The sequence below is a fragment of the Mesoplodon mirus genome (genome assembly GCF_964341445.2).
Source record: "Mesoplodon mirus genome assembly, chromosome: 5".
NCBI lineage: Eukaryota > Metazoa > Chordata > Mammalia > Artiodactyla > Ziphiidae > Mesoplodon > Mesoplodon mirus.
In genome coordinates, this window is record NC_138980.1 from 135888868 (window position 1) to 135904758 (window position 15891).

Sequence of the window (15891 nt, forward strand, 5' to 3'; positions counted from 1 at the left end):
GGCGGTCTCTTCCAAGTATAAATAAGCACCAAAGAGATTAGTAGAGTAGCTATAACTGCAATAGTTTGTTTACAATCATCAAAACACTGACCTTCCCTCAAGTACACCAGTGTTAGGGACTGTGGAGTAAGAGCTGGGGACCAGGAGAAGTTAGCACGGTCAGGGTGTGATGCTGGGCTTGGGGCCCTACCCAACAGCAATTATTGCTCTGGTAAGCCAAATCCCTCATTCCCTTTTCCTTTTATCTAGGGACAGAGATGTTAGCATTAGATGGTGGCAATTCAGTAGTAAGAATTTTGGTGGGGTTGCTATTTAGCTTTTTAAAAACCCAGACTATCCCTATGTTCACAGGCAGATCCTTCCAGAGTTGCTGTAGAGCACACTAGTCAACGTTCCTGGAAAGATGAGAAAATGATTGTGAAAATGCCCTTCTTCAGTATCTCCCCTCTCTTTCTAGAAAGACTAAGAGGCAAGTAAGCTACCTGTCTCTTTTCCTTCCTATTCCCCTGGCTGCCTTGAGATGCTCTAGTAATTCACACCACCTCCCTCCCATGGCCATCCTTCGGCTGAGGGCGTGTGGCAGGCAGAAGAGAAGAGGTGTAAAACAAGTCCCCTGTGTCCTGCTGGTGTCCCCCGTGAACGAACTGCCTGGGCAGCAACCAAGGGTGGACATAAATGAGCTTGTGAGTCTTAGAAAAGCAAGCCTCCCCACCTGAAAGATACCTTCACATGAGCCAGAACCACAGAGAAACCTTAGCTATTTTACCCTTAAACTTTACAGTAGCTTTAGCAATAGCATCTGGTGGCATCACAACAGTATCCTTCCCTTTACCACAGGAGCAGAATTGTTAGGATTTGAGTAAGTACAGAGCTGAACATGTCTTCATCTGATAACTTCCATTTCAGCTTCCCAAAATGGGAATAGGAATGTACTTATAAAATTGTGCTCTGAAATACAAACCAAGTGGTATAAAGTAATTTGGTGGGGGACTTTTGCTTATGTTAGTTATTTTATTTTTTGATATTTTAAAAACAGACGAGAGAACTTTTAAGGTTTCTCTGATATGTTAATGAGATTTCATGTTGCCAAGGAAAGCATGTCAAATTAAAGGATGTCAGCCTCAATACACAATGACACACAGGTACACATACACACACACACAAATACAAACACACTCTATTGCTGCATAAAAGAGGCCTCCTGCAACTTATAAGCTATACTCATACAGGAAAGGCATTGTTTTTGAATCCATTATACTGGCTGCAGAGATAGTATCTTCGATGAAAAGTTTCTGTGGAATCAAACTGTTCTCCAGCACCTCAAGCTTTTAGGTGTGTAGGTGGTTTGTCTTTAGGTGGCAATAACAGGGTCTAATCGGCACTTTAACAAAAGTGTTAATTAAAGAGTTGCACAACAATGTAAGTGTACTTAGTGCCACTGAACTGTACAGTTAAATATGGTTGAAATGGTATGTTTTATATTATGTGACTTTTACCACAATAAAAAAAAATTTTTTTAAGTGTGTTAATTTAAAAAAAAGACAAAAGGAAAAAAGCTCATGTTTTAAGAAAGGTAGATATTCCTTTCAGGTCCTTAAAGTTTAAAAGGCTATATATAAGACTGAAAAATTTAATCTTGAGTTCATTTGTTCAGCTAGAACAAATTCGTGATAAAAATAATTATTTTGTGAACTGACTTTTTAAAAGGAGGGTGAAAACAGAAAGGTCAGCAGCAGAGAATGTGTTCGAATTGTTATTACTGAAAAGGAGGGACTGAGGGGCGGATGGAAACAAAGCTGAGGCGAACAAATCCTGGAAGACCCCTAGATAGCGATGCCTTCAACACTAGATACAGCTCCCATCTTCTCTCATCCTCCAGTGGAGCATAAAGGTGTTTCGGTGCTAGAAGGGCTTTCCTGAGCTACTGATGGAATGTGTAATTACAGCCGGTGTGAAGGCCTCTCTCAAGTACTATATTCAGTCAAGTATACGTGTTATTTACCACTGCTTCAAAAATCTATTTTTTTCTAAACAGTTACGTTATTTAGGAAGGTTTCAACTGTTGCTGCCTTGTGGTTAAACTTGGCCTGAAGTTGTTCTCTAGTCCCAAATTCTAGCTTCAAGAATAAGCAGGATAAAGCCACCATGAACATGTGTGACAGGAGACAAGAACACCATTCTTCCCTTACTTTAAAACAAAAGCCAAACAAGCCAACAAACCACCACCACCACAACCCAAGAAGCTTGTTTTAGTCTTTCTGCTGCCTACAAGAAAAATGAATGAATGAGAAGTCAGTTAACAGCCATTTTTCCCAGTGGGGGATTTGGATTGCCTCTGCCCGGCGGGGCTGTGAATACGTACCGCATTGCTCTCAGTGCAATTTTGTATGCCAATTCAGCATCATGAGGTAGGAGAGAGGTGAAGAGATACTTGGCAAATGTGTGCATTGGAACGCTCTCCCGATGGATTATTTCGCCTAAACCACTATATGGTCCGGCTGTAGGAAGAGAGTATACACATTTTACATTCCTAAAAAAGGAACTAAGACTTCTTGTAAAGTATAGTTTAAATTTTTAATGTAAAGTTATAAACAATGCTAATCTAGTTAAGAATGTAATCTAAGTGACATAGTAGAAACGAATACAATTCTTAGTAAAATGATTCTACAGGGTAGAGTATACGATATCAAATTCACTTCAGGAACAATTCCCTGTGCCACAGCTAAAAGGAGAATCACAGAACTATGGGGGCAGAACTTTTTCACATTATAACTGCTTCAGAGAAATAAACACTCCAAAGCAGGAAACCTCACTGAATTTAAGAAAGACCCTATCTCAGTGTGTGATATCTGAGCATCCAGATTTTCAAATACACAGATGACTCTACAGCTTAACTTTGGAACCTGCCCCAGCCCCAGTCAGTCTTAGGGGCACAAATAAGCCCGGTTTCCAGAAAAGAGTTCTCTGTTTCAGGGGGAGGGATGGGGGGGAGTCTGAACCACAAATCCCAATACAAAGACTTTAAATATTGTTGCTTCTAATAAGCAGAAATAGATATTAATTCTCATAAAGGATTAATAATAAAAGACCAGAATAATACTCACCGTAGGCAAAAGAAAAAAAAATTAAAGTAACTGATTCTACCACTATTTGGGCTTCAAAAGACCAATTTTAAAAGTAAAATTATATTTAAACTGTCAAAATTCATTTCTTAGTAAGTTGTGACAGGCATGGCGGCAGAGCTGACTTCCCCTGTGTGCTCTCTGAATGCTACCCTAAGAAGGACGACACCAACTTTTAAAATAAATTTTGAAAGGAAACCACAGTGGTTAGTTCAACTACTTTCCGCTTAGGTGCTGTGAGGTTTTGTGACTGAAGTGTTTTATAAATTAGTTTCCATGTCACCTTTGGGTAACATCGGTTTCATGACTTCTAGAATTATGAATCATGACACTACTGCTCAAAGGACATAATACATTTGTTTTCCATGAGAAAAATAAGTCTGGTGAAGAGTTTAGAATGCAAGAAATGCAGTTCAGAGGAAATGGTGAGAGGAGTTACTGAATTGGGCACTGATTAGGAGCATGATACATTTTAGATCATTTTAACAGAAGTTGTTTTTAAATTTCATTGTTTTATTCTTTGGTTAGTATTTTTGAATTGTTCCTTATTAAAGTACTTTGAAAGTCATGTAAATAACTTATTTTTTTACCTAGACAAACTAAAATCCATCCTAGATTTCTAATTTTATCAAATCTATTAAACTTTTTTTCTTTTTTTGTCTTTAAGACATTTAAAAATGTTTTAGCAATCTGATATCCTTCAAAAGCTGATAAGGCATTACAGTTTTACCTTTAGTTCATATAATGAGGCCAGATTATTTGTTATATTATAGAATGTTTGCCCTCCCCCCAAATTCGTATGTTAAAGCCGCAACTCTCAATGTGACTGGAAGATAAGGCCTTTATGGAGGTAATTAAGGTTAAATGAGATCATAGGGGCCTTGACCTGGTCCAAGAGAATTAGTGACCTATGAGAAGAGACAGAAAGAGTGACCTCTGTCTCTGTCTTGTGAGGGCTCAGGGAGAAGGCAGCCATCTGCAAGACAGGAAGAGGGCCCTCACCAGAAACTGAATTAGCCAGCACCTTGACCTTGGACTTCTCAGCCTCTAGAACTGTGAGAAATAAATTTCTATTGTTTAAGCCACCTAACCTGTAGTATTTTTTAATGGCAGCCTGAGCAGACTAAGACATTAACTCTATTTTTTTAAGGACTAGTTATAGCAAACTTGTATATTTTCCATCTTCATTTCTCTTCCATTTCCTTTCAGTGTTTCCCTTGTACCATCAAGTTCCCTTTTTATACTATGCAGGGAAGGCCAGGATGCATAATCAACATAATAACACCTCCCAACAAGCAAAACATTCAGTCAGGTATCACAGAATTATTTGTTGATTAATAGTCAGTGTAATGCCTGAACTCTGGTGTACTGAAAAATGAAAAACTGAAATTTGAAATCTAAGTTCCCCAGAAGTGCTTTTCCAATATGCCAATTGATTCAATGTGCCCATACTGTGTCCAGAAGTGATTTAACACTCAGCAACAAAATACAGGGTTACTGCTTCCTCTTTTTCAGACACCTGAGTCTGCTAACTAATTTGCCCCTGAAATTCACAGAGTATAAGTGTATGAAGACCTTGGTGCCCAGTGCAGTCATCTCAATCATGGAGCGCTTATCTTTTGGAGTTTATAGAAATGGTCCCTTGGCTTCCCCTTGGACTTCTTCCTGTCCTGCACCAACCACTCTTTGGGGCCTAGCAAGGTTGGGAAAAGAGAGGAGGCTGGGGTGGGTCATCAGCACTCCTTACAGAGCACAGTTCTCAGTAAAATGTTTAATGGGAAGGTATGGACTAATCAAAGACTAAGACAAAGTTAAAAAATATTCATGAGTAATGAACACGGAGACATTTAAAAAGGTAAGTGATGAACAGATATCAGACACTATCAACTTTGAAAACCACACATCCTCACCTTTTCCCTCAGTATAATGAAAATCAAAAGGCAGTTACCAAGAGTTACTAAGAGCCAGCATAGAAAAGTTTATGGCTAATGATATTGCTTGTATCAAAAGGAAATATATGACAGGAAACTAAAACAGTAATGAAAGGATCAAGATCATTTGAACTTTGTCAAGATGGGCTTTTATCTTTAGGGAAAAAAAACTTCAGGAGAGTGCTTCAAAAAACTATTAGGATTTTTACCAAAATTAAGCATGTTTTATTCAGAAGACTATTTCTCCTTTAAGGTGTACTTCTAAAACACATAAATGTATAATATATTTAATGAGAATATTTTTTTTCAAATAGATCTTTAGGTTTGGACATATAAAAAGTTTTGAAATGCTATTTTCTCTAAATCCCTTCCCTATATATAGCCATTCTGAATATAAGATGAAGATACCATACTGTATGAGCTTATTAATCACAGAGAAATCCACAGAAATAACACACATGTACTTGAGAGACAGAAGCAGTTTAAAAGATTTGACATCACCTAAATCTGTGTAAAAGATCCGGCTACCACATTAATTACACTTATTCTTTTCAAGGAAAAAAAAACATTAAAAAAAAAATAATGCCATCCAAAATTTGTTAGGCCCTTTAGCTCTTGACCTTATAGAAAGAAGAAAACTAGACTTTGCCTTAATGATTCTATGAAACCTTTACTTTGATGAATGTATACCTAATGTATTCTCTGAAATAATTAGCGCAGTGGAAATTCACTTCTGCAGTCTTTGGTCCTTTGTCAGCATGTGCAAATGATATGTTCAAAACCTAGATGTCAACGTAACAGCCAATAATTTGGAGGAATGCCAGCCAATTTCCATTTTATTACTTAATTGATCAAGCAAAGAGGAATATGGCTACCAGCAATAACTCACTAAATATCAAACTTGCATTCATCTCAGGAACAACACAGACTGAATAAAAAGTCCTTTTTAAAGCTGGTGGCATTTAAATGGGGCTCATTTCTAGTAGGTTATCTTACATGACCACCTAAATCAAATGATAAACATGTAAACATCTAAACTTGTTTATTAAGTGATACTATTATTTGCAAAGTGAACATGCCTATGACACTCAGTGACCATACCAATCAAGATAACCACCATATTAAGTGTACTCCCAACATAAGAAAGCTGAGTGGCTAAATAAAATGGGCTAAACAAGTGAGGAAGTTCTTTATCATACTACCTTCTAATAGGAAGACTGCTTGCTTGCGAAAAATTTTCACCAGTGTGTCATCCAATTCAATTTCCTGAAGCTTGGAAATGAGCTGCTCCTCATTCCGGCAAACCTTCTCTTGGGTATACAGCCCATCAGGCATAATACGCTGCTGTCCCAGCCCTATTAGGGCTACTTCCACAGCTAGCGTTAAATAGGATTCCCCTTCTTCTAAGAATTTGTGTGCAGGTAGATGCTGGTATTCCAGAGACTTGCACTGTCCCATATTCTCTGTCACAAAAGAAATCAGAGTTCAGAAGTGACTTTTGCAGGTACCCTGATAAGTACGATCTATTTTACCTAGTACTCTTAAATAAATTATTGACTTAACTCCAAGAAAGCCAGAAAACCATGTTTCTTAGGTTAAAGTACATAGTTTTCCAATATCTTTTAAAAAATGACCATGAATGACTAAATGTTTATGTTCTGGGGGATGGATAGAATATTACAAACATTTTTCTCTCCCTAAAGATGAATCACCAAAGAAAACTATAAATCTAAGAAGAGATACTAAGCATACCTAAGAGTAAACAAATTTTTAGTTAAACAAGAGTAAAATTACATGATGACTGCAATAGTTATCAATTTTTTAAAGCCTGGCGTCAAAAACATTTTTCCATACTTTTATCACAATGTTGTAATTTATAACAAGAACAGTGGAGAACATATATGTAACTCAATTTCATGGTCCTTTTTGTTATCAAAGAGTCATCAGTTATTACAAGAGAAGGATTCTTTGAGGATTCTCTTATCTCTCTTAAGGTGTTTCTATTAGAAATTCTTAACAAACTTCAACTGTCCAACTCGCAAGAAAAGTGAATTCAAAGTCATACCATACCCTCACCCTCCTGATAGAGTTTGGGTCACCCATAATCCATGAAGGCAACCACCACAGGCTAGATGCCTAACTCTCCAAGCTAATCCAGCCATGGGAGTAGTGAAAGGACAATCCTTCTTCCCTCCCACATGATGTACATTCTTATTTTATATCTTTATGCTGGAAAATAGTCATAAATGCAGATAAATTCTTAGATGTACAATCATTGACTAGAAGGGAATAAATGTTTTTAGGTTCTTGACACATGCTGCCGATTGTCAACTCTAAGACTTTTCCCAGTTTGTAGGAGCCTGCCTGAAAAGTGTGAGCACCCTTTCTTGCTAACTGCTAGTACTGTTAACTATATGGATTCATAAGACAAACTGTGAAGAAAAACAGTGACCAATGATGAACGCCATTCAGGGTTTAGGGGAAAAAAAGCACATGAGACAAATGTCAATGGTTTTACCTGTAAGATCTGAGAACACAGGGAAGCTTTCATCATCAGTGCGGCAGGCTTCCATCAGGCTGCTGAAAAGAGTGCCCACGGGGTCCAGGGGGTGTCCAACCCAGCCCTCCAGATTGGTTATTGAGGTTATGCTTTTATGGGGTAGCTCTTTGTAAGAAAAGGGAATTGAGACATGGAGAGAAGTAGAGGACAGAAAGGCTTTACCATTTCCAGCATCCTGACAAATTAATACTAAATTCAATTTAAAATTCCTCTTTCATTAAAAAACAAGGGTACATAAAATCCCCAACTTGTGAACTATTTTAAGTTCTAAAGGTTCATCTGTGAATCAATATAAATGGTGCTAACTTCCCAAGACAGCTCTCAAACATCTATTTAATTCATATGTCCAGGCTACTAGGTTAACATTACTACTTACACTATTAAATTATCATGTATGAGGAAAATGAATTCTAAATTTTTACCTGAGAAGCTAAGGACAACTCTCCTCACTTCCTAGGAGTGGCTTTAGAGAGAACTAAGAAGTCCCCCTGGAATTACCATTGGATAACTAACTCTACAACTACGTTAAGAAGATACTCTCAGAGTCAGTGCTCACTGGGTTATCTAAAATGGAGTCTAGAAGGCAGCTGTACCCTGGGTCGGACTTGAACTTCCGTATGAATATTTATTAAATTACTCCCCTATCACCTTATAAAAATCTTCCTTATCGTGGATCTGTAAGTCATTTAAGAGAGGACCTTTGCCACAAAGGGGAACGATAGCAGAAGATAACATATAATTTGGATGAAACATATCCTTTTCATTTTCTTCATGTAATGTTAGAACTTTCAAGTTCTCAAGTTAGAGTGCTGAGAGAAAAGCTGCAAATATTTTAAGGTATATTCCATTATTGTAAACAATGCAATACTTTACATCTAAGTGTTTACTAAAGTTATAAATAATAGTGGTTCCTTCTTAAAGGAAACTATAATAAAATCTATATATAATATAAAATATACAAGAAAAATATTGGCTTGTAAATAGCTAAAAAGCCATTCTGCAAGTTCAGTATTCCTTTAGAAGTCTTCTGTTTTGGACTATCAACTATTAGTACATAAAAATAAAGCATGGCCTAGCACAATGTATTAAAATTTATAGAAGGTGGGTACTAGATTCCTTGGAAAGGTCTTTCCCTTCAATTTCTGTCACTGGCTTTCATATACACAACCAGGATGAAAACAGAAATATGAGCATTACTCTTAGGAACAAGTCTCTCTCTCTCTCTCTCTCTCTCTCTCTCTCTCTATATATATATATATATATAAACACATATGTATATTTATATATAGACTTACTGTGGTGATCATTTCAAAATATATAAATATGGAATCATTATGCTGTACACATGAAACTAAGATGTTATATGTCAATTATATCTCAATTTTTTAAAAAGTTGACATATCATGCCAAATAATATTGAAAATGTACAAGATACTTCATTTACTAATCTTGGCCCCATAAGAAATAACTGTTGGGCTTCCCTGGTTGCGCAGTGGTTGAGAGTCCGCCTGCCAATGCAGGGCACACGGGTTTGTGCCCCGGTCTGGGAAGGTCCCACATGCCGTGGAGCAGCCAGGCCCGTGAGCCATGGCCGCTGGGCCTGCACATCCGGAGCCTGTGCTCCGCAACGGGAGAGGCCACAGCGGTGAGAGGCCCGCATACCGCAAAAAAAAAGTACTTCACTCTCTCTTAGCCTGAGTGTTTCAATCTTTTATACTTTTCAGAAGTAAATGTCTTTTGGCCATAGATTGTGTGTGTTTAGGGGGAGGGAGATTTCAGAAAAATTTTGCAAAGGGCCAAGCAACATATTTTGTAAATACAGCTGGTAACCAGTGATGATATGACAAACACAAAGAACTGGACAAAGTAATGATTGTTGGGGATATCACATTCCAATCCCATCTGAGCTCCCCCTTCCTTGGTTCCAATGGTAACTTTGGAATTTTCTTTCATCATATAAATGCTAATGTTAACATTTTTAATACTTCCAATAATATAGAGGATATAAAAAATTACAACAAACACTCGCTCCAATCTCCAGCCCACTTCAACAACTGATAATTTTTAGCTGTACCCTAGATGTGTTTAAAATCACCCAAGGAATAAAACAAAAACATAAGCAAAAAAACACCACAGCTAAAACTACTTCTCTCTGAATAAGATATAAAATTCCAGAGTAAAAATAAAACAATCCTACCAAAGAAAAATTAAAAGATTTACACCTACAGAAGAAAAAGAAGTGCACGGATTAATCAGAAAAAGCATACATATATCTTTCTTTTGATCAGGGCCTATGCACGTTACAAGCCTTTTGCAATTACTACTACTAAGTAATGCTTACTTAAAATTTAAAAGATTAATAAACTGAGATAAAGAGGAGTTAAACGTGTCCTGTCAGTTGACAGCTCATCGAATGTTATTTTACAGAATTTGAAAAATCCAGTTCTGTTTTTTTTTTTTTTAGCTTTCATTGGAGTATAGTGGGTTTTTTTTTAAGATTTTTTTTGATGTGGACCATTTTTAAAGTCTTTACTGAACTTGTTACAATATTGCTTCTGTTTTACGTTTTGGTTTTTTGGCCACGAGGCATGTGGGATCTCAGCTCCCCAACCAGGGATTGAACCCACACCCCCTGCATTGGAAGGCGAAGTCTTAACCACTGGACCACCAGAGCAGTCCCCAGGAGTTCTGTTTAATCGCTTTAAATACATATCATGTCCTGATGTACAAATTATTACAATTAAACTGTTTTATAGTGCTTCCACACTCTGTCAGGCCCTGCTTTCAGTGCCTTACCGGAATTAACTAGTTTAATCTTTTCAACAACTCTAAGAGACAGGTCCTCAACCGAGCCCCATTCCATAGTCAAGTCAATGCCTAAGGTCTCCCAGCTGGGACCTCCTGCCAGGATTCCAACATAGGCAGTCTACCCCCAGAGCCCTTACTATCACAATTAAAATGCTCTTTCACAAAATGAAATATCTGGCTAACTTGCATTTTAGATAATTCCGACATACGACATAACTCAAACAGTAAAAAAAAAAAAACCTCCCCTTTAAAAAATTAACCAACCTAAGAAACTTGTAAAAAAATTTTATTTCTTACAACATTCAACGGGTGGGGGTGGGGGGATGCCTAACATTTCTCATAGATCAGCTATTAAATATTTCAAATGAGTGGTGAGTAAAGCCATCACCATGGCTCTAATTTTAAAAGTTCTCTCTCCCAAAAGAGCATAAAACCTAGTGACATCATCACCAAGAATCCCATTCCAATGGAAACAGACTCCTTCACACATTTACCTTTTTTTTGAGTTCGGAACATTTCCAGCTGTTTCTGTTGCTGCCGTCTTAACGTGTTAACAATAGCTATTGCTAGTCTCAGTGCTTCTCTGGGGTACCCATGAGAACGTAATGCGTCTACTCGTGCACAGGCTGTAGGAACATGTTCTAAAACAGAAAGTTAAGGGGGGAAGGTTGCCATTATCAGATATATCTATAAAAACAGGATTTAACAGTAAGATGTTTTCCCCTGAAATACTATTAAAAAGATACAAGAAACCATTTCTGAACTTGGATTTGAATGAAAAACTCCTATTGCCAAGCATTCATCCATCTCCCATTGAATCCCTCAACTCTCCTCCTCCCACTCCAATAATGCTATAGAAACTAAACAAAGAAGTAAGTCATGGAAATGTCTTTCCGGTTTGGCCACTTACCATGCCAGAGGGGCCACCCGCGGGAATCAAAGAGGGAGTTTTCAGCGTCGTCATGGTAACAGTAGTTGGTGTACAGGTCACTGCTGATAATGTGCTGCAAGTGGCTATCCTGCCAGTGGAGATCGCACGCCTCGATGGCTCGGGTGAACACTGTCCGATGTGGCCTGTTCGATGAATCTGTTTTTTCCACAATTCAGAAAGCCGTGTCAGCTATTGTTCACATGTGAATAAATCAGTCATACCATACCATTCTGTGGCCAGATGTTCATGAACACATCCACACACATTGTCCTGCACCCCCTAAGCAGAAGGATGAAGGGTGAATATTCTCATGTCTTAAGTACTAGGAGGCAAATCAGACCAAAGAGCCACCATTCATTCAATCACTTGTTTTATCAAACACAAACACTCTGCAGCCATCAGAGCTAAGGTTAAAGGCATCCTGAAAAAAGAATCGTCAAGTCTAGTTTCCATGCCAAATACACTGAAAGGAGGCACTCGGCACAAAAATCCCATGAAAACTCACTGCTCCCCACTTCTGAGGTGCTGTGGTGGACTGCCCTGATGGGATCAACAGCTCTCACAAACACTATGCAAGAGATGAGACACCAGCCATGGAACCTTTCAGGAAGATGCAATCAGCCTTTAAAAATACGCAGAAGGGTTGTGCTTTTGGTTGTATTTTTTAACTATATTGTGCGGTTTTGCACAATTAAAAACTATTATGCTTCTTGGGATATAATGACTAAATGTCACTTTATATCCCAAAGGGCATAAATGCATATATTTAACATTTCACAAAGCCACACAACATAGCTACAAAACAAACCAGCGCACTTACCTTGCCCCTACAGGCTGCCTCCTGACTGTTGTGCAGGTTCCATGACTGGTGTGATGTCCCCAGCATAGTGTATGCCAGGGCATCACAAAAGAGCAGAAGCACACACTCCGAAGAGGGTTCAAGTTTCAGGACCTGACAGAGAAAAGAAATGTTTGGGGAATAAAGGATATTTTTACCCCAGCCTCTGGGATTATTCAGTTCTTCTGGAAAAAATCGTTCAAATTCTACCTGCACTCCCACCCCTTCGGTCCCCAACTCCAGACTTACCTTAAACTGTGGCAGAAACCTTAGAAAGAGCCTCAGCTGACAATCAGGTAACAAACTATTTTTATTTATGTGTGCTTTATTTAGCTCAAGTATCACCCCTCACTGTTCTGAGGCTTAACTAAATGAGAAGTAAAATCTGGAGCTTCCTTAGTTGGTAAAGTTTCATCTTCCTCTCCCTGGAACTTTGGCTAAGCACAGACGTAAAGGAAATCATAGAAATCAAAATACAACTGAATCAAGAAGAGCTCTGAAAACTCATCTAGACCAACCCCTCTATTCTGCTGATGGAACTGAAAATTGAGAGAAGTAAAGTGACTTGCCAAGGTCACACTGCCAGGCAATGGCAGTCAAGGTCGAAACACAGATAACCTCACTCCAAATTCAGCTATTTAGGCTGTTCTGAAAGGCTTTTGAATGGTCTTTAACAGAAAGAGACATTACTTCAGCTTGGTCTCAGGTGGACTTAGACATCTGTATTTGAATGGCAGACATATCAAAATGCATGGATGACATAATTTGAGAGGCCTAAATACTGATGTATCTGTTCTGGCCCCTGCCCAGACTCCTTGTTAGCAGCAGACAGAGGGACACTTTGCAAATGGGAAGAGTTGGCCCTACATTTAATAGCCTTTGGAACCTACCAGGGCTTTTTGCAGAGCAGAATAAATATACCCCTACTCAACAAGAAACTGGTTCCATGACTTCTTATAGTCAATCAAGCAAATATTCCAAAGTCCAAATCTCACACAAGTTTTTTTTTTTTTTTTTTTTTTTGCAGTACGAGGGCCTCTCACTGTCGTGGCCTCTCCCGCTGTGGAGCACAGGCTCCGGATGTGCAGGCTCAGCGGCCATGGCTCATGGGCCCAGCCGCTCCGCAGCATGTGGGATCTTCCTGGACTGGGGCACGAACCCGTGTCCCCTGCATCGGCAGGCAGACTCTCAACCACTGCACCACCAGGGAAGCCCTCACACAAGTATTTTTAAATGGCTTTCTAATTTCATTTATTTTGTTTAACTCAAATCATAGAAACAATTTAAAATTAAAAGGAGAATTTAGAAAGCAACGTATTATTATGCACTTATTAAAAGAATGAGAGTTCTGTCTGACCCACTGTGGTATCAATAATAAAAGCAAGATGTGGGTATGATTCCATTGAAAAAATTAAAATCTTAACTTTTCATGTTTGTATGTGACTGTAAGAGCATAACGAAACATACAGGACATACACCAGGACAGTGGTTAGCTCTAAGAGTCTGATACAACCAACTGTAACAAAAAAGACTAAATACTATTGGTATTTAAACGAAAATGTAAGATACAAAGCTCTATAATAGCATGGAAACAAAAAAAAAACCTACATAGACAATGACTGAAAAGATATACAAACAAAAATTGATTTGATTAAGTATCAAAATTATGGTCAATTTTTATCTTAGATATCTGTGTTTTTTTGACTTTTGCAATAACAGAAAATAGAAACAGATGATCTTAATCAAATTGTTGAGACGATAAACACAGGGACTTCCCTGGTGGTGCAGTGGTTAAGAATCCGCCTGCCAATGCAGGGGACATGGGTTCGAGCCCTGGTCCAGGAAGATCCCACATGCTGTGGAGCAACTAAGCCCATGCGTCACAACTACTTAGCCTGCGCTCTAGATCCCGTGAGCCACAACTACTGAGCCCGTGTGCCACAACTACTGAAGCCCATATGCCTAGAGCCTGTGCTCCGCAACAAGAGAAGCCACCGCAATGAGAAGCCCGCGCACCGCAATGAAGAGTAGCTCCTGCTCACCACAGCTAGAGAGAAAGCCCATGCGCAGCAATGAAGACCCAACGCAGCCAAAATAAACAAACAAATAAATGATAAACACTAATTTGTAAAAAATTTTAAATAAAGCATAAAATAATATTAGTTTTTTAACCCAAAAAGTTTTTAAAAGGCTGTCATTCAGGTATATTTAAAAAACAAACACACTATTTCTAAGGGTGTGGATTCTAATGTTGTCAATTAATTCTAACAATCTCAGCGAAGACAGGGCCTGATTTATGCTTCACTTTCACTCTGATGTGCAAACACATGCAATTCTGCCCATGGTCTGTACCACATGCACTCGCTGCCCAGCGGCATGGCCGCTGGGCTCTGCTGTCACCAAAGGCTCTCCCTCTGCCAGCCCGCTCAGCCCTCCAGCAGAAGTACTGCAGGCTGAGCACCCGAGCCCCTCTGTAGGGATGTATCTTCTGACAGCCCCTCTGGAGAATGTGGGTGTTCTGATAAAAGGAGGCGCCCTGGTGCCTTTAAGCACAACAGCTATAAATATTGCCCTTAGAAACCAGTCCTGACTTCATATCCCTGGGCCAAACCATAAATGAAATGAACTCTTTTTTTCCGGAGGCTGGACCACTTCCTAAGAGTTTTCTAAAGCCTATGGAATATTCATATTTAACCAAGGGGAAAGCAACCAAATGGAAAGTAAAAAAGTAAACTGTAAAATGTTAGGATGGCAGTCACAAAAAAGCAGGTGGGGAGTGAAACACAGAGAAACCTCCAAATATAATAAAGTTAAAAAAATCAAATTTATTGCCTATGGAGATGTAAGCATACCTTTTCCTAGCAATAGAAGAGAATAAATGTTGAATTGTTAAACTTGAAAATTCTGAGCTTCTGGAAAAAAACTTGGGGTATAAGGGGTAGATTTATTTTCTTTGAAGTTATTAAATAAAATCATCATGGGCAATAAAGATACGACAGATTTCAAATACTGAATTCCCAAGGCAAATATCTCTAGACAAAGGAGAGCCAGACAATCATCTTTCCCAAGGCCTGAAACTTCTTTTTGATTGGACAAGTCCCTATGGAGTAATACATATTATTTTCTCTCTTTGTAGAGACTGAAAATACTATGCTAACATCACATTTCATTCTCAGCACATTGTCCAGCTCTTTCTAGGAGTACCAACTCCAGATGGGGCCAGAAAACAGAATGACAGTCTTGATTCCTGAATCCTTCTGATGTCATTTAACTCTCACCTTGCATCTATCATAACTTTAAAGTCTTCCAAGTTTTCTCAAAAAAGGGGGAGCAGCAGCACAAACTTACACAAGAAGAGTGACAGAGTCAGTGAATGAAATTTTTATTTGCAAGAGTTAACTACTTTAAAGATTTGGTTCTGAAAGAGAGGAGAAAATTCTGCGGTAGCTAGCGGGGACGATGGGGGCAAGGAAAGATTTTTTAAGATGAGAGAGACTTGAGCTAAATGGGTGGGTCCAATAGAGAGGGAGAAGCTTAAAAACAACAGCAAACAAACAAACAAAAACCAGTACAGAAATGAGAGACCAAGATTCTTAAGAGGCTATCTGAAAATGTCTGGGAGCATTTCTTCGTTGTCCAAAGACCGGAGGGCACTATTAGCCTACAGTAGGTGGGAACAAGTATGCTAGACAGTCCTTCAC

At 38.7% G+C, this 15891-nt stretch overlaps 1 protein-coding gene across 1 annotated transcript in view; it reads right to left on the reverse strand.

Moving 5' to 3' along the window:
* The window catches only part of ZSWIM6 (zinc finger SWIM-type containing 6), a 211996-nt gene that overhangs the window by 8081 nt on the left and 188024 nt on the right, over positions 1 to 15891 (reverse strand). Inside the window, exons 6-10 of the mRNA XM_082622336.1 lie at positions 11332 to 11508; positions 10916 to 11062; positions 7572 to 7718; positions 6256 to 6516; positions 2363 to 2498 (exon numbers count right to left, since the gene is read on the reverse strand). Of these exons, the coding sequence (XP_082478462.1) occupies positions 2363 to 2498; positions 6256 to 6516; positions 7572 to 7718; positions 10916 to 11062; positions 11332 to 11508 (868 nt within the window). The remainder of the gene's footprint in view (positions 1 to 2362; positions 2499 to 6255; positions 6517 to 7571; positions 7719 to 10915; positions 11063 to 11331; positions 11509 to 15891) is intronic.